Raw genomic sequence first — 19,311 nt, 5'->3', positions numbered from 1 at the left:
TATTGTTTCCCACTTCTGTCCTCTGGGCACAAAGCGTATCCAAGAGTTTTGGAGGAAGGAGTCAAGTGCTTGGAAATGCGCCGGCAGTCGTGTTGTCTTCCCACACTCGCTTGGGTTTAGCAACTCCTGGGATTTTCTAGGCATGGCGAGTGGTAGTGCTAGCTGCGTTTTCCAGGGCCGGTAGTATTTGTAATGCTGAGGAAATGGAGTCAGCATTTTTTTTAATTAAATAACTGAGGTGTTTGAACTTGATGCATCCCTCTCGTTCCCTCCCTTTCTCACTTTCCTGCCTGCAGTGCCAAATCTCTTCAGGGAAGCCCAGCCAGCACTAATCATTATTCCAGAAGCATAAACCTCCTCGGCTCTCGTGTCGTCTTGCTCCTCCCGAGAGACCGTGCTGGATGACTGCGAGCCCTTTTCCCCCCTGCTGTGTGTGGGGAAACTCGTCACTGTGACAGTTACAATACCCGGTTTTGACACCTGACGATGGAAATCGCCGCATAATCATGAGTGTGACAAATATTGAGGGCCTTGTTTGATTCTTATTATGCTGTGGCAAAGTTTTCTACCCAAACACCATTTTAAAAGCAGAAGCACTGTAATAAGGAAACCTCCTTCCATATTCTTTCCTTGTCATTAAGTATTCAATTAGTATGTTTTATTTTTATTCTCTTCTCCCTAGGTTCTGTATGCAGAAGAGTGTCAGACTGGTGCCAGGAGTCACACTGGATTTAATAGAGAAGTAAGCCAAATTTTATGATTTTTTTTTTTTTCCTGCTGCTCTTAATTTCTTCATTGTTTCTAGCATTTCTCTTGTTTGTCTGCGAGGAAATTTCTTTGGAAGGCTTTTTGCAGAGTCTGTACCTACAGTATTTGTCATTTCTTGCCTTACCGTGCATTCCTGAAATAAGCAGTGGCCATAAAAGTGAGCAGTTGCTCGTGGAGCGGCACCGCGGTGAGGAGTTACGGCTGCCCTGGGCTTTGCTCGGGTCGGTGAGTTCAGAGTCCAGTAGCTTTCACCGCTCGCGCTGTCATCCTGGACTAGCCAGAGAAATGGCAACTGCAGACACAGATTGTAGACATGTTCCTGCAAGTCCAGCACTGAAAAGCTGCCTGTGTGGCTCGTTTAAGCGTGGGTTTTGCCCATGGGAGCGTCCACAGAGGAGACGTGCTTGTACACCCCCCATGTCACCAAAACCAACTAATGAACAGAAAAACACGTAACCAAAAATACTTGGTTTTCACTTCATCGCTATGCTGTCCTACTGTTCTTTGTATGATAGTGTTATGTTTCAGACTTAACACCATTGAAACATGTTATGATCCTTTCATCCAAGCAATATTTGAGCCTAATTACTGGTTCTCAAGCAGCTGAGGCAAACTGATTAACCAAGATAAGTATTCTTCAAATTCTGCTTCAGTTTGTCCAAAGAGGGTAGGCTTTGCAATAATAATTGTCCACTGTAGTCTTTGCTGTTTTTTAGGGGTTTTTGTTTGTTTGATTTTAAAAAAGGGAAGCATATTCTTCACGACAGGGCAGTAGATGCTTGCAGCCACTAGGTGCAGGAGTCCTGTGCTCCCTGCAGGTTGTCTTTGAATGCCTTGTTCTTGGAACACTGATACACACAAACTGTCTGGGAGTGCTTAATTAAAGATCATTCATTCATTCGATTTCTGAGAAATTTTGACTCTAGAAACACTGTTGAAATTAATTAGAACTCTTCTGACACATGGATGTTCAGATTCCAGTTTTCATCTTTTGTCTAAGATGAAAACTGTGGAATTTGAAGAGCATCCTGAAAGGGGTTAGGAGAACAGGAAGCGTGAATTCTTAATAGAAATACATTATCATACTTCCTTGTTTTTTAATAAGCTTCTGCATGGTGTAGTGGAGTGCAGCAATCATTCATTGCTCGTGCTGCCAATGGCAAATTATCTGTTACAGCAGAAGCAATGAGGGTAAGATTGCATCAGCGAAAATTTCTTGTTCAGTTTTTGCTTTAGTAAATCATCCGGTGTTAACTTGCATGTTTTACATTCAGATGAGGTTAAAAATGCTTCTCAATGCTACTAGCTCTTCCACAATATGTATTTTAGAGTAGTCGGGTACCTCAGTAGTATGTAGGTATTTAATCATGCTAATTTTATATGTGAAAGTTTGATTATCCTATTTCATTTCAGTTGGGGAAGCTAAGCAATGATTCTTGTAAGGCCGTATTTCAGAGGCACTAATCTTACCAAAATAAAAAGAATTTTTCAGTTTGCAGCTAAAGTAATAGAGGCAGGACCCCAGCTCTGTGTTAGAGCCCTTTTCAGAGCTGCGTCAGTCTAGGAAAAGGTCCACCACTGGATCTTGTTTTCTCTGAAAGATGTTGTGAAATGTGGTGGGGTTTGGTTTTCTTTTGGTTTTAAGGAGATGAGAAGCAGGAAGCAAATCTGCCCAGGGGTTAACCTGCCTTTGCCTACGTACTCAGAGGTGCGCTAACAGGCTTTTTTGGCATGAGAAGGTTAGATGGTCCTGAATTTAAAAGCTATTTAGCGGGGGAAAGTTGTGTAGTTCCCTGCCTGTTGTTTAAATGGGCAGAGTGAAGGGGATGTTGTTTTGGCCATCTCTGGCTGTTGGACAGCAAAGGTAAGCAGAATTTCTTCCTGAACTGATGGGCTCATCATTAGTGCGGACTGAGATCACCTCAGGCCACCGGATAAATGTGTTCCAGAACAATGACTATATTATGTTAATTGCAATTAACATATTGCTACAAGAGTGTATCTAATCAAAGAACATATGGCAAGGGTCGATGAAGGTCTGAGCCAGGTTGCTCTAGAATCGGCTTCAGTGAACACTCAGATGTGCTGCTGAGGGTTAAATACTCTTTAAATAACAGTTTACTGGCAAAAAAATAATTTTCTTCAGTATTCTTGATTCTTGTTGGTAATACCACAGCACACATGCATTCTTTAAAGGCTGTCTTCATGGAAAGCATGCCAGAAGTAAGTTCCTGTGGATATCAAATATTTAACCCTCATCCTCGTAATCTGCTATATATATCAGTTGTAGAAAACACGTATCTTTTATTACAGTCTCAAGATAGCCCTAGAATACTTCCTGCATTGCCTATATGTATATTGTAATTTATTATTTGGTTGTCTTTTAAAACTGGGCTAAGACCTTATATTGCAATTAAGCTGCAGATTTTGAGATGAAATTAGGCTGCACCTTCTTTGAAGGGCTCAGATTTCTAATTATCTAGGCTAAACCAGCATCCTGATTAATAGATGTGTGGTGTATTCTGATGTGCGTTTACGTTGCAGATCTTCTGAGATGAAGCCAAAATAATCCCTAGATTAGAAAGAAAGATCTTTGCTGGAGCCAGGCAGTAAAATGTAAAGAAAAAAGGAAGGAAAATTAAGTTGTTGGAGTATTAGGAATTTAGGAACCTCTGGCTGCCAATTCGTAAGACTCTTCAGTGGCATTTCTGCTGCCTTGGTTGTTCTTTTCTGCTTGATCACAAGCTGTCCTGTCATCTGTGCTGGCACAACTTGTTGTGTGGCTGCTGAGTGAAAGGAACTGGGGCTTTGTTCTGCTTTTAAAAAAAAATTTGGAAAAAAAATCCTAAGGAATGGTTTAACTTGGTGTAGGGTGGGAATACAAAGCTGGGTGCCGAGAATCAGGGATGTACAAGAATGCTTGAACCTTTATTGCTGCATTAGGCTCCCTCTCCTGAAATCACATTCTGGGAAGAGCAAGAACGGTGTATTGCTTTGCTGGGATTTTTTTCCCTGGGCCCATCCTGCAGAGGGAGGGAATTCTTTAAACAAAAATCCCAGTGACCCGAGAGCTGTTTGTGCTTCTGCTGGGGCCGCTTAGAAGACAGCCTTTTCAAATGACCACATGAATATGATACCACGGCTCACTTTTGCAGCTGAAAAGAAGCCTAGTCCCTTGCTGTCAGGGTTTTGTGACAAAGGACCTTTTCTGAATGTCAGCTCTGAGTCACGGAGGCAAGCACAGTGTGGGAGAAATTTGCCTTGCTGCAGTGTGTGCTGTTGCTGTTCTGAGAGCAGAGAGACCATCTCTAGGCTGTCATTCATCAGCACAAAATCCATTTATAAAAATCACTAGAAATAACAAGTTTGAGATTAAAATTAATTTTGTTTCCTCCTTAAGTATTGTCAAATGTCACAGACTGGAAATTATTAACGTTTTAATGTCTGTTGATTATTGATGAGTAATGGTTCAGTAGGAGCCAATTTAAAGACGAAGTGGGAAAAATAAAATCCCAAGACATCACACAGCAGCAGTAATGTAATTGGAGAAAATGTAGAAATTATACTGTAATATAACAAATACCTTTGGTGCATACCCTCAGAACTTGGCTAATCAGTTGCCTTCAGGATGGTAAATTGGAGGGTAGGTGAAGGAGAGCAGCTGGTTATTACCATCATTTTTTTTTTTCCCCAGGTGATCCCAGTAGCAAATACCAGCTACTCCAGTCTCTCTTAGGAAACCTTCCGCTGCCAGGCTGGCACGAGCGCCTGCGGTGGCTGCAGGGGTCTCGGTGCCGTCGCCCAGGGCCGGGCCAAGAGCAGCAGCTCAGGCTGCGGGCGTTGGGCTAATGAGGGGTGCATGGAGTGCCCGGGTCCCCGCTGCCCCGGTCCCCGCTCGGGGCTGAGCGCGCATCGCTTTAGTGCTCTCCCCTCCAAGTGAACGCTTCTTGCCGACTTCTTGAAGTGAGCGCATCAGGCTTGGAAGCGAGTTCGTTGTGCGGAAAAGGATTGGTAATGATGGCTTGAAAAAGCCAGAAGGACAAAAACTGTCCAAGTATGGTGACAATCTTACAGACTGTACTCGTGTTTAAATAAATAAAATTGTTGTTGCTGTGAAAGCAAGTGAGACTGAATGCCAAATTGAAGTTGTATTTCCATCAAGATGCAACATTGCCTTCTAAAATACGCTGCCTACCTGGTGCGAGGAAATGCTGGCAGAGGGGCTGGTGTTTCGGCTTGGCAGAAATCAGCAGGATTCATAACAAGGTGGAGAAAGGCGTTTGTTTAAAAGAAAGAAGTCCTGTTCAGCAGGACTAGACGGAGGCAAATACTGTCGCCTCTTGGGCAAGTGACTAAAGGTGGTCGAAGGCAGACGGCTGGTTCTGATGTTGGCAGGACCGTGGTCTTTCTGTAGCAGGTCTCCATCATCACAGCTGTGATGATGTGAAGTTAAGATGTCTTTGCAGATATTCAATCAGCCGTGTGCCAGTCCAGATTCTGAAATACTGTAGCATGGTTTTTTTGATATGTATTATTTTATTAATAGTGTGTGGGGGAAATAGAATTCTTAGTTTGCCTTTGGACCTAGGTTAGGTAGCCTTCAGCCCCTTTATTTTCTTCTAGAAAATTCAGTAGAAGGTGTCAGAGCATATTTCAGAAAATAAGTGTTTTAGTAAGTATTCTTAGCCACGGTATAACAGGGATGCTCTGCCACGCTACCTCTTGGTAATATATGGCTTGTTAGTACTTGCATTGAGGAAGAACTCTGCTTTTGAAGATGTTATTCTGAAAAATTTGTGTTCCGTAATAAATCTGGTTTTATTGAAATGGCGTATGTAATTTTATCACCATTGTTACAGGGTATCAGTCTCTAGTGTAGGCAAAGCTGATGGTAAATACAAAGTGAAGATCATACTCAAAAGGATGGTTTTCATGGCAACATTTCTTTCATATCTTTATACAGAGAGGTGGCAGGACTGAATACTAGTGTACAAAGCTTCACGGCACTCTCAAACAAATCATTTAAGAACCTGAAATGTTTTGTCTTTCTCAAGTAGTTTGCCTCTGTCTTTCTCAAGGAGGTTTCAGGAGCCCAATCACAACACGCCTGTATCATTCATGTTATTTTGTGATGAGGGTGTCGTGGTTTAGCCCCAGCCAGCAATTACGTTGTCTTTGGGGATAATGTTGTCTGTGGGCATGTTGTCTTTGAGCACATTAGCTGTGTTGATCCTGTCTAAGCAGCTCTTGCCATTTCAAGAGATGTCCACCGCATGTGTCCTGCCTGCATTACTGTTATATGCTATACGCTCTCCCTTTTTTTCCTGAAACAGTGAAAAGTGAAACATACTTACGTTATTTTCTTTTCCAAAACTAAAATTATTGTGAATGTTCGCAGGTGTACATCAGTACCAAAACATCTCGTTTTCTGAAGTCTAAGTATGATACTGCATATCCCAGTGTTATCTATTTTGTATTCCAGAAGTAGAGGTAATGATGGAGCCTATCCAAAGGGAAAACCTGGCATCCTTTGAAGTAAACGCTTCTCCTGTAATTAAAGTGATTCATGGGATTTTGCTAAATTTCTGACAAGGACATTGATGGTTACACCTAGCGTGAGCTCTTTAGTGACCCTGACATTTTGTAGTCCTCACTTTTCACAATAGACTGCCGTGATTTAGGTCTCTGTAAAGGCGTCTGTCAGGAAGCTGATGGAGGAAGCAATTGAGAGTCCGGAGATGTTAAACTGCAGCGAGCAGCTGAGACAGCCTGCCCTTTTTTCCTTTTCTTCCCCTCCCTCAAAAATAGTTTTCACAAATGAGGTCTGCTTTGTCCTTACTGTCAGAGGCTCTCGCTGATTGTCAAAGCAAAATGTGAAAGTCATCAGAAGGGATCCCAAGACGATAGCAATATCCTGTATGGGGACAAATGCTTCCTGGAGCCTTGCAGCATTCTGGTTATGTAGACGCGTGCCCAAATAGAAATTAAAAGAAGTTTTAGTTTATAGCCACAGGTTGGATTTGAAAGAGCATGTTGTATGAGCAAAATGTACTCGCCCCGAAGTATTTTTTCTGAAAAATGACAGTAAGTAAATTTGTGTAGTGGAATTCTACAAAAATAACAAAAGTAAAGTGACCTCTACTTCTGTGAGAGGTACATGTGATGTTTAAAAAAAAAAAAAGGCAGAATGGGTTATTTCAAATAAACCTTTATAACTGTGTGAAGAAACAAATAGGAGATTGCTGTGTCTCTCTCTTGTGACTTTCTAGTATATGTTGTTGGTTATTTTAATATAGCGCTGTGGGGCAGCTCTCCTAACTGGAGTGGAGCGTTGGGGCCTCAGAGTTTTAGTGCATGGAGGTGGAATTCTGCTGATGTGTTTAATTGATGGTCAGCTGGTTCACTGTCCCTATCATCAGAGTATGTTCAAATGCAATCTGAGAGTTAAGAATCACTCTTCTGTTGCCTTTGTAAGCTTAAACGTTAATTCTCAGAGATGATTAAGATCAACTGTCATTGAGTAATGCCGTGTTAAAAATCCCTTCCTCAGATCACTCGGCTTATCACTGGAGTATTACAAACTGTCCTCCAGTTTCGGGGGTGACAGTTTGAGTAGTCCCATCTAGGAGCAGAAAATACGTCGTGTTTCTTTTCATCTGCCGATTCATAGTGCTGACTGTTCCAACTTTAATTGACTCCTGTGTGCAGCGTGGAGAACAGCCCTGCTGCCAATTCCCTTCTAATGGCTGCTTTCTAGTTCCGGTTCAAAATCTGGTAGGGTTTTGTGCAGTTGTGGAAATGTATTGCCTTTCATTCTTGCGCTATTCCCCACGCGCTCTCTGCCCTCACCATTAACACCTAATTCATAGGTTTTCAAAGCGGTGAACAGCGTTAATCTTCACAATGCTGGAGCTAGGTACAAAATTAGTATCTTCCGGACTATATACGAGGGCAGAAAGAAAATGAACTGGCCCAATGTCATGTAAGATGTGAGAATGACATCCTATTAATTTCAGCTTCTTGACTGCCGTCCCTCGTAGGTAGCTCTGTTTTCTACGAATCTTGCAGTCAGCCTTAGAAAGGACAATTGTGTTGTGAAAAAATACCAAATGCATTTTAAAATCCAAGATAAAATCTGTACTCTACTAATGAGTAGTTATTTTAAATCTTTAAATGCAGAAATAAGCAGCATACCTTGTTCCCTAAGAAAGTAGATATTCAAGTCACAAGGAGTTTCGAAGGTTGGACTGCTAGCAGCAACTTTGGATTTCAGCCTGTCATTCCTGATTAATACCATCAGTGAGATATGTGTCAACTCACAATCTGCATTCAATAGAGAGAATTTAGCGTGAACTGTGTGCAGAACTCCATCCGGTGTAAAGTTTTTAACGCTACGGTCAAGTACCCTACTTCTGTTCCCACTGAAAACCGCAAAGTGACCGTCACCTGGAAGTGGCCATCAAATGGATTAAACTCGGCATTTGGCTTGCTGGGGAATCTCGGCAAGGATCCTTTGGTTTCTAATTAATAAAATTCTGACTTACGAAATGCTGCTATTTTGCTGCAGAGGGTGTTCTGCAATGCAAATATTTGTGTGAAATCCTCACAAGAGCAGTTGTGTGGCCTTGTGTCCCTCTGCTTGCTCTGGGGGATCAGTTAACCAACACTGTGTTGGAGATGTGTATTTTTCCGCTGATACTGACACAGACAGGAATTTTTTGTAAGATGTTAATTTCTAGCTGTTTCAGAAACTGTATTTATCCAAGGGAATACGCTTTGTCTTGAACATGCATGGAAATAATACCGCTATACATAGCGGAAGAGTAAGCTGCCGTAGAGAAAAGGCTTGCTTCGCGTACTTTGTCTTGGTACTTTTAATATTTCAAAGCTTGTTACAGAAGGGAAGCTAGGGTGCGTTAGGATTAAATCTGTAGGATGTCGTACTGGGCTGGGTGCGTGTTTCTGAAACTTCCCCATCCTATCTCTGATACTTTCTCAAGGGGAAAAAAGTCTGTTTGCGTCTGTTTGAGTGTCTGGCTATTGGTAAGGCAGCCCAGGACTGAGTCTGCTGGTCTTGATTTGTTGGGTGATTGGGTTTTTTTTTTCTCCTTCTTTTCTTGTTTTTGTTTTCATGAGAAGCAAATAAGCATTAGAAAGCATATGTAGGAAAGCTGCTCAGGCTGAAGGCAGAAGCTGAGAGATACCGAAGAACAGTTTACAGCCGCTTTTTTTCCTTTAAGTAGTGTTGTGCCTGTGTTGATTTTGAGCCATGGTAGACTGTTGTTTGGTCTCTTGAATCACAGAAATCAGACTGCTTGTTGGTCCTGTAGTTCCTGTGCACCTCATGTCGTATTACAGATGAACAAATACAGTATGAGATCTTGGTTCAGCTCCTGGATGAAATAAATTTGGGTGATTTTTTTTTTTTTTTTTCAGTCTACAAAAGCAAGACCCTGGATCAGCAGGATGCCTGGTGCACATTGCTCTTCCACCTTCACTGGATGTGTTTCAGTCAGGCTGTTGTCTCTGGTGTATTGAACCTTTGAAAGCTGAAGATTTAATTGCTTCCCTTTCTTTTAATGGTCAAGTGGTCTTCTTTCTTTCTCCACTTGTATAAAGCATTTGTTGGCACCAAGATTCTTCTCTCTTGTAGGTGTTTATCCGCAACGTTCAAGTTGTTCCTTGGTAGGGTAGATGGAACGACTGTAAATTTCTCACTGTATGACATCCATTCACTGTATTTTTTTTTCTTTTAAGCTTTTTCTGCACCTTCTGTATTTTGTATGTCCTGTTTTTAAGAAGGTTAAATGAATTCCTAAATGTGAATGCTGGGCAAAACATTCTAGTATCAGCCTCAGCAACACAAGGCGAAACCACCTCTCAGTCCGCTGCTCGCTGCCTCGTACAAGACACGCTGCTGTGCTGCTTTCTTGTGATAAGGATCCATGCTCGTGCCTGTCCATTACCATCCCATAAGGCTTAGGGATTGCCTAGGTAAACTGGTGTTTCTCTGGAGGGGGTTATTTTTTGTTTCTGTTTTTTACTACTTGATGAGTCTTCATGCCATGTGGAAACTTCACAGCAAAGTTCCTTTTGTGTATAGATATCGCTGTTAAAAACATAGTGAGCGTATCGCTGTGAAACTTGAGAACGACAGATTTAAGGAACTTCTGTACTGATGCCAGTGATTTTCAGAGAGGGGTTAACGACTCGGGTTTTCTTAGAATTTTCCATTAAACACAGTTGTCTTATAGCCAAAATACATACACACATACATGTGTGTGGTGGTGTGTGCACAGGTATAGTCACAGAAAGGCCTTTGCTGTGACAAACCAAAATATTACTTCAGTCCCACACTACTTATGTATACTATAACAACCCTCTGGCTTTAAGGTAATGCACTTAAGTCTTTATTTATTAAATGCTTATGTAAGATGCTGCTGGATTATCCCAGTAGAATCGCTAGTTGGCCCTCTGCTTTTGCTTTGTTTGAAGAAGGGTGTGTCTGTAGCAATATTGCAGCTTTTTGCATGATTTGAGTTATTTTTGCCTATCTAAAATATAATCTTAAAAAACCCCTAAACTGCTGCCCTTTGCTCGCTTTCACCGCATGTCCTATGCGTGAGCAGGGACAAGAATGGTTCGCTGTTTGGAAAGCTACCATCCCTGATACTGATTAGTGCTACTTTTTTCTACTTCAAAATATTTAATAAAATTAGCAGCATTTTTAGTACCTTACCACACCACAAATAGACTCCTGATATGTATTGCTGACAGAATTTTGATATTCTCCAGGGTTGAAACTGCATTCCCAGTTGCAGGCCAGGTAGATGTGCCTATGGGCCAGATGGAGGGAGACCACGAGATGCTGAGGGTCGCGGAAGAGCTTGCAGCAGCAGCGCCTGCTGGTTGCTTCCCTCGCACGCCGTGCCCTCAGTCCCCTGGCTCTGCAGGGGGAAGGAATTCGTTTCCCTGGGGGGTGAAGGGAAGAACACAGAATCACTAGGTTGGAAAGGACCTTCAAGATCATCAAGTCCAACCATTAATCCAGCGCCACCATGTCCCCTAAACCATGTCCTGAAGTGCCACATCCACACGTTTTTTGAACACTTCCAGGGATGGTGACTCCACCACCTCCCTGGGCAGCCTGTGCCAATGCCTGACCACTCTCTCGGTGAAGAAATTTTTCCTAATATCCAATCTAAACCTCCCCTGGCGCAACTTGAGGCCATTTCCTCTTGTCCTATCGCTGGTTCCTTGGGAGAAGAGGCCAACACCCTCATCGCCACAACCCCCTCTCAGGTAGTTGTAGAGAGCGATAAGGTCTCCCCTCAGCCTCCTCTTCTCCAGACTAAACAACCCCAGTTCCCTCAGCCGCTCCTCAGAAGGCTTGTGCTCCAGGCACACAATAGAAGGAAAATAATTGTGGTTTATTTCCTACCCTTACCATAATCCTACCCGTGGCACAAATGGGTAGGGTTATGAAGGGACTCCACACAGCACGTGTAGACTACCGCTACGCCGAAACCTGGGTTAAGTAAATACTTCTTTCTAGACAAGCGTCAAATCTTGCATATCGCCAGCGGGGTAAAGCGTGGTGCCACCGTTCGTGCCGTGACTTTGCGATAGGAGGGCTCCGGAGTGCAGCGTTCAGCAGCGTTTTGCTTTGTTGGTTAGAAGGTGCTTTTCAAAGTGATGTTTTTCACTCTGGATTTAGTAATGCCCTATTTATAGAAGTTAGAAAGAACGTGTCTTTTGCTGTTGAGTTTCTGTGGGGCAATGCAGTAATCTTAAATTAAGTTAAGGAACTGGCGTTCAAGTTGCTGATTTCCGTGGATGCCTCTGTATTCAGTGTAGAGTTCTTGCAGAAAACTTCTCCTATTTGAATGAAAAGCTGCTGCTCAATACCTTTTTTAGCATGTACCTGCATGCCGTACTGATGGAGATGCAACAAATCTGTAGACAGCTAAGCACTAAATTCATGAATTCAAATTTTCGAAGAGCCTACTGGGTGAAAACCGGTGTCTTTGCCAGAAAGAGCAAACGTGCTCCTCAGAAACGAGCAGCCGCACCATCTGTAGCAGGCACGTGCGTGCTCTGATCCTGACTTAGAAGATAGTCTAGCTGGAACGGTAAGTGAATCTTGCTGGGTCGTATTTCTTCGTGAACAGGCGGTACTGCGCAGCAACAGGGAGCTGTGATGTGCGTGCGTTACTGTCAGACAATTTTTAACCAAAGGGCCGTGTTTTCTAACCGTTCTGAACTTGCTGACTGTTTAAAAAAATGATTGTTTTTTCTGGAATATGATCACTCAAAAGTTCTTCACAGGGATGTTATGGATCGTGAGCATACAGTTTGTAATAGAAATTGTACTTATTAAATATTTCAGCGGGAAGTGAATAATGGATAAAATGAAGCAAGGTGGCACTTTTGAAGAAAAAGTCATTTCCATTGCACCTCTCAGAAATGAACATCATCTCTGTGATACCTTCCCAAATGTTCTTCCCTTAGCTCAGTTATCTATACACAATTCCTTGTTTATTGTCCTTTATCTAGCAATTCATGTCGCAAGCAAATTCATATGTAATAGCTTTTGGATAAGGCAAGTTTGTCTAGCAACATAAATTCTTGGTTAAGAATTAAATTTCTGGAAATACTGTCTTTTGCGAGCCTTGATTGAGGCTTAGAGCTGTGCATGTATGTGTATCTCAAAAAAAAGAAAAATTAATAGGAAGCCTACTTGTTTTTTTCTCCTGCTTGTAGGATTCCTGGAAGACTGAACGACAGGAGAACTCCTCTGGGAGAGCTGAATTGGATCTTCACCGCTATCACAGACACCATTGCATGGAATGTCCTGCCTAGAGGTAAGACTTGGGCAGGTGAATCAAGTTTTCATCAGATGTGAGTATTGCTTATTCAAAGTAGAAGGATGAAGAATAAGATAAATGAGACACTGAAATAGGAGAAAATTAAAGCCTGATATTGAAAGAACAGATCAGACTGGATCTTAAGGCTAGTTACATTTTTTACATTTGTTCTTTTCTACTAGAAGCATTTCAGCAACCTGGTCATTAGAAACCAGAAGGGGTTTTTTTTAGTGCCAACATGATTGCTTTAGCTTGAATAATTTTCTTTCTTACTGTATTTGCAAAGAACAATCTACTTTCTTCCAGCCTTTGTTAGTATCATAAATAAAGGGTTTTCTCCTCTTTGCTGGTAGGGCAGCCTGTGTTTCCCGTTTCCCTACCCCTGTTCTGCTTTGAATTCGTACTTCTGGAGCACCGGTGGCCAAATTTCTAAACAGTTTTCCAACTGTGCTCTTCCTAATGCTCAGTACAGTATAAATTATTCTTTGCTTCTATAGAAGATGGTACATTTGCTATCTTTTAGGATTCATTTTGGCTTCTCATAAGCACCTCAAACTGCCAGTTAACACATGTATAATTCTTGATTAAATAGAACACAGAGGTCCTTTTCTCTCTCAGTAGTTTCCAAAAACTTAGTCAGGCTGAGTTTAAGTGAAACATCAGAAGGGGAATTTTATCCAGAAAAGGCAAAAAAGAACCTGAGGTAGAAGGTATTTAAATCTGTTAATGTCAAATGGAGAGTAACTGCGATGCTTTAAGGGAACTCAGAAGGTAGGATTTCCTTTTAATAGTTGTCATATCACGACACTGCAAAACTGGTGGAGATCCCTTGTTACCGAAATAAAATATTAACATGTTTTTGTTTTAAATTATTTTTGCATATTACCTGAGGTACTTAAGTCACAAGATGCCTCTAGTAATTCATGCAATCTCTTGGCAGATCTTTTCCAGAAGCTCTTCAGGCAAGACCTGCTTGTGGCCAGTTTATTTCGTAACTTTCTCTTGGCAGAAAGAATTATGAGATCTTACAACTGCACCCCTGTCAGCAGCCCTCGTCTACCTCCAACGTACATGCATGCGATGTGGTAAGTCGCAAACAGGCTGCCCTCGCCGCAAAGGCTGCGTGCTGGTGCCCGAAGGAGATCCCAGGCGCTGCAGCCGCCAAAGATTGTTACTACTTAAATCTACACAGTGCTTTACGGGTGAAGTTAGTGGATCAAAAATGAAATGGCATGTGGCAGTGTAATACCCATCTCCAAATGTATTTCTCCTCTGTGCATACGTAATTATAATGTAGTTCTGTAATACAGAAGCTTCAGTTCAGCCATGTGATCTTTCACTCCAAATAGAAAAGAAATCGGGCACCTGCAACCTTTATTTTCACAAAGTAAAACTAGTCACCTGTGATTACGAAGGGTAGGGAGAGCTGATGGCCTGAGTAAAAAATCCTTAACTTGCATCGTTGAAGCAGAAGAAATTTTTTTGCTGCAGAGTTCATCTACTTTTACTGTTGCTTTTAAGATGATTAATGGAAATGGAGGTGGCACAGTTACTGAAAAGCTCTTAAATGTGATTTTGACTATCAAACAAATGTCCTAATAATAATAATAATAATTAATAATAATAATAATACACTTGCTTTCATTTTTTAATTCAGTATAATTAAGAATAGAATGGTACAAAATTTGGCTAAGTACAACTGGTACAGTCAAGCTAATGTAGTTCCTGTAGGAGAAAACAATAGCTGGCTAACTTGCGAAGAGGCTAATAAAATGGCAGGTAAATGTAGCTGAGTGGGCTTAATTTGCCTGCATTTTCAAAATCTTTTGATAAATTTCCTCCACAAAATTGTGGAGGAAAACAAGCGTAGAGGAGGCATGAAGTGATGATCAGTGTAAAACTGATAGCAGCGTCACTGAATTCAAATTATATGGCACGGCTTCTCTAAGAAACAGAGGCAAGCTAACAAGAGAGAGCCCCGACAGCATTTGCAGGTGCAGGCAGTCATTGAGGAGGCGTTTGCTGGTAATGCAAAGTTGATTTAATTATTGAAAAGCATGGAGGCAGTAGGGGAGACTTCGGATGGAATTATTAGCAATTGGGCAGCCTTGCTAAATGTATGTTTGTACATGGCAAGCAGTGTTCTTAAGTGCTTTGGATTAACAACTTTTTGAGGAAAATTGTTTCAGTCATTTCTAAATATGGTGAGTTTTTTTTATCATTGTGTCACATGAGGGACTGGGACATTTGTAAGTGAAGAGTAGCAAAAACCAGCGGAGTTCCCAAGGTACCTTTCAGATGATGTCGCAGCAAGATGTGGCAGAGCTCGAGCCGTAGGAGTGTGCTTCCAAGTTGCAGTAGAGTGGAACATGTTTTTGCAGAAATTTGAAATTAAAACAGTAAATTTCTTGAGTTATTTATAGCTTGCTTATTGCCAGCATATTAAAAACCTATATTTCTGGTTCTTTATGGGAATATAATTCATTCTTATTGCCAGCGTATTAAAAGCTTATATTTCTGGCTTCCTATGGGAGTATAACTTGACTTGGAGTTGGTGTTGCCATCCATGTGCTGAACCACAGGAGTGAAACTCGGAAGACCTGGATCCCATTCTGTATCTCAGGTCTATGTGCTGGCATGATGGATTCTAGAAACGCATTCTTTTCTTTGCTTGTATTGTATTTCTCCTTGTGCAAAGTGGTGCTGTAAAGACCTTTGTCAAGCTCGTCAGACCATACCACAGGACAATGGCATTGTTGCTGCTTTTTAGGATTTACCAGAAGAAATTCCTTAAGAAAAGTCGCACGCAGGGCGCTTTATCCTTGTGAATCCCAAACACTAGCAAAATAGACAGCAAGCGAGCAGAGAATCCCTTGACACACTTTATTCAGTGTCCTCCAAAAATGTGCGCTTTGAAGAAAATCTAGCAAAGGGGAAAATTCCACGTTTGTCAGAGGTGGCTCAGTTCGTTATTATGAACTTTTAGTAGGGACAGATTTAGAAACTAATTTAGGCCTTGGTTAAATATTTTCTAAAAATAATCATCTGAACTTACGTATAACCTTTCATTCAAGAATTCTCTAATGGATCCCTGATTTGAAACCTCCAAACCCATTTTACTGTTTAGATAAACTAGGTAATGTGACTGGAGGGCAGGAGAGTTGGCCAAAGGAGCGTTGAAAAGAATGGAAACTTCAAACGACGTGATTTGATGATCACGTTGCATTTACCTCCGCACTGTTACGTGGCGGGCAGTACGGGAAGTTTTTGCTGATGGCTGGTTTATTGACACTTTTCACAGATTTTGCACACCCGGCATGTCAGACAATGTTTTGGGGAGCGAGTCCTGGCTGCTGTGTCATCAGCAATGGTTTGATCTGCAAGCGGTGGGCAAGAACCTCCAGGGTCTGTCCTACAGTGTTACAAACACGTCGTGAACGCCTGGCGTGACTCTGGCGCGTAGCAGCCGCTGCTCCTCAAGGGTCTGACTTCAGGCTTGAAGGGACTTCCCCACCCCTCGTCCTCCCCCTCCCCTCTTCCGTGCTTTGCGGGCTGTTTATTTGGGCTGTTTGTATTAGGGTCTCACGCCTTTCACTGGCCCCATGTAACCCTGATCCTGTGTGCGCCGGCTGTGTGTTCCTGACTCGGGTTTCGGTTTGTTGCTTGCAGCCTAAGTGGTGGTGTGGTGTTTTAGCTTCTCCGGTACATGTGTGCGTATATTCTCCTCTCTTCTGTTATCCTCTGGGTGCTCCTCTGGCTCCCCAGGCTTTGCTGCTGTGCTCACAAGGTCATACAAGATTGCCATGTTTCTCTGCTCTTACGGACACAAGCTGTTCTGCACACTCACAGCCGAGATAGTGACTAAAAATGGGACCTACATACGGATGTAATTCCAATCCCAGCAGAAGGCTGGCTGGAGAAGCAAACTGCTGTTGTATGTTAGTACGTGTTTTGCACCACCTTTTGCAGAAGAGGCGTAAGTAAATGTCAGTGTTTCGGTGACTGTAGCGATGTGCACGCCATCTCTTCTGAACTTTGCATACGCTGCTCTGATCTCCCTCCTCATCGCAGCAGCAGCTGTGAATTTGTGCTCGCGGTGCTCTGCACGGGCCTCGCGACTCTCTTGCGCGGAGCGTCTCGCAGTCCGTGAGAGGGGCGAGAGCAGAGAGAGCTCCTGCCTCGCTGGCGCAGGCAGGCTCCCGAGGTCGGAGCACGGTGTTCCAGCTTTCCGCTTTGCTGTCCGTAGCTGGACGACAGAGCTGCGCCGCCCCAGTGATGTCGCGTGCCGCTGGCTGCGAGCGTGCCGGAGGGCTGCGCGGACGCTGCGAAATACTCTTTACTCTTGACTTAAGCATCAGTTTACTTGTGAATAATTGCGACTGCCCCTTTTCAGACACTAAATCTGAACCATTTGCTCTTCATCTTTTTCACTTACCTTTGTCTGTGCCTGTTTGATAATTTTTCCTAAGTCACACTCAAGTGTCTCAGGATTTGAGGGTCTGGCACAGTTGTAATAGAAGCACTGAGGTTGCTGGAGGTAGGAGCTTGTGTTCCTTTTGAGAACAACTTTGTAAAATTTTGACCTATTAAATTGTTGTTCAGGTCAGTTCGTTTGGGAGACCAGTGTTACCTGTTCTGTTAATTACCCTTTTCACCTGAACAATTGAGGAAAAGTGAAAACTTAACTTTTGGAGGGAAAATTTGACCCACAAGCCGTCAATCTTTATTTCACCAAGAAGGGCACCATATTTAGGCATCAGGAGAGCTGATCCCTGTGACCTTGCCCTGTTTGGTAGGCTCGGCCATGTTTCATTCCTTTGTGTCTTTCTTACCTTTATTGGCTTTCTCTGTTTCACCTGCTTAGGCGTAAACCCTTCTGGGCATGGGCTGCTTGTTTGTATTTGTACGGTGCCTTGCACCGCAGGTTCTTGGTGGCTGCTGCAGGCACTACTATAATACAAGTATTAATATTAATATATATTGATTGACTGGCTGTGCTGTTCAGCTTCGAGAGTCGTTCTGTCTATTGTGCAGTTAGAATAGGAGGCCTGATGCTCTGTCAGCATCTTGATTTCTGCTGTGATGGATTATGGTTTATACATTACTGCTGTTGGCAGCAAGTTATATTCATGGCCTTTGAAAAGACCTAATAATGTGTTTGGAAATATTCCCTAACATAGGTCATATATTAAAAATGAAGTACCTTAATTATGCTTTGGAAGAGCTATGATTTGTCCATAATAGAAATATTGCAATAGTGTATACGCCGACCCTGAAATTCTAGTTGAAAGTAAGTCATAACATACTGCAAACAAAATAAGCTTGAAATTCTAGCTGAAAAGAGAACCGTAATATAGCAACCCAATTACAGGTAAGAGGGGAGCTGGAGTCTTTGAACGTTGTGCGAGGGTTGCAGAATGGATGCGGGTCTGCTCACCTATTTCTCAAAGAAATGAGCCTCATTTAGCTACGCAGAAAGACTTAGTCTCTCAGCAAGAAGAAAGTGATTGTTCGAAAGGGTATTTGGAACTGTTTGACATTTGAAGGATTAGATTAATTCGGATTACACCGTTGATTTAACCGGATTTGTTGTCTGTCTGTTAGTCTTAACATCCCCAAGACCCATTAACAGACTACAAATAGTTTAATGGTGAGAAATGTAGGACAAAAATAGCAAAGCATGTGCTTTAAGTTGTGACTAGAGCAGGAGAGTGCATTGGTAGAAGACAGCAGGATTTCATAGTTGTACCAGATATTCACAGCAATAAATATTTTTTAAAAATAGCTGCGTCTGAGCAGCTTCCCAGCTGTCTCCTCTAAAGCAGGCTTAGCGAGTTCACAGTGTCACTGTGAAGCAGGTGAATGCAGGCTGCAATCTGAAAATTCAGTCAAACAGAGTATGTTGTTGAATTGTACTTGCAGAAAAAACAAACGTGGAAAGTCTTGTCAAACACACTTGACAAAGTTTGCTATATTTAACAATTCCAAAAATACAGTTCAAAACAAGCAGATACCCTGGTGCCTGAGCCCCAAGACTACAGATGGCTTCAGTTGCTCCTCAGCATGACTGCCCCAGTAAGAAATACTCATTTTCACTGATACTGCGTGTGGTGCAATATAATACAAACTGTTCCCTGAAGAAGAGAGAATGTTAAGAGACATCAATAATATGTTACAAAAAAAGTGACATGAGAATTAAAAGCATTAGACATTGACTCAGCCCAGAAAATTTGAGTGTAAGAAAATCTGCCTTCATGATCTGCCAGCTAATATGGTACATGTGGGTGAAGAAAGACTAATTCACATCTCTGTAGCCGTGTTACGTTTATGCTGTTAAAGTGTTACTGTGGGCTTCCGTTACTGACCATTTCATGGATTTGCACAATAAAACAGTCACTGAGCAAAGCTGGAACTCTTGGCTGCCTGTTCCTTGCTTGAAAGTCCAAACTTTGCAGCACCTCCGGGAAACAAAGTAAAGGCAGCTGGATGAGTTCACATTAAATTATTAAAAGTTTAAACAGTTGTGCTGTAATGAAACTGGTATAGAACTGAGGGGGGAGATAGATTTAATCTGGGGGCATGTGAATAGGGACTTTGTGCTGAAGGGCTAAGAAAAATTGAAACTAAAATACAAAGACAAATATATGAGTATTTCTATCACGGGAAAAGAGAGTTA

General features: G+C 42.2%; 1 protein-coding gene across 1 annotated transcript in view; it reads left to right on the top strand.

Moving 5' to 3' along the window:
* Positions 1-682: 682 nt before the first annotated feature.
* RPTOR (regulatory associated protein of MTOR, complex 1) overlaps positions 683-19,311 on the top strand; it is a gene marked incomplete at its 5' end in the record, with an annotated part of 92,594 nt that continues 73,965 nt past the window's right edge. Inside the window, 3 exons of the mRNA XM_010294456.1 lie at positions 683-742; positions 12,532-12,632; positions 13,576-13,720. Of these exons, the coding sequence (XP_010292758.1) occupies positions 683-742; positions 12,532-12,632; positions 13,576-13,720 (306 nt within the window). The remainder of the gene's footprint in view (positions 743-12,531; positions 12,633-13,575; positions 13,721-19,311) is intronic.

The sequence above is a fragment of the Phaethon lepturus genome, unplaced genomic scaffold (genome assembly GCF_000687285.1).
Source record: "Phaethon lepturus isolate BGI_N335 unplaced genomic scaffold, ASM68728v1 scaffold15659, whole genome shotgun sequence".
NCBI lineage: Eukaryota > Metazoa > Chordata > Aves > Phaethontiformes > Phaethontidae > Phaethon > Phaethon lepturus.
Note: the sequence above shows the minus strand (reverse complement) of the source record. Positions and strands in the feature narration are given on the sequence as shown.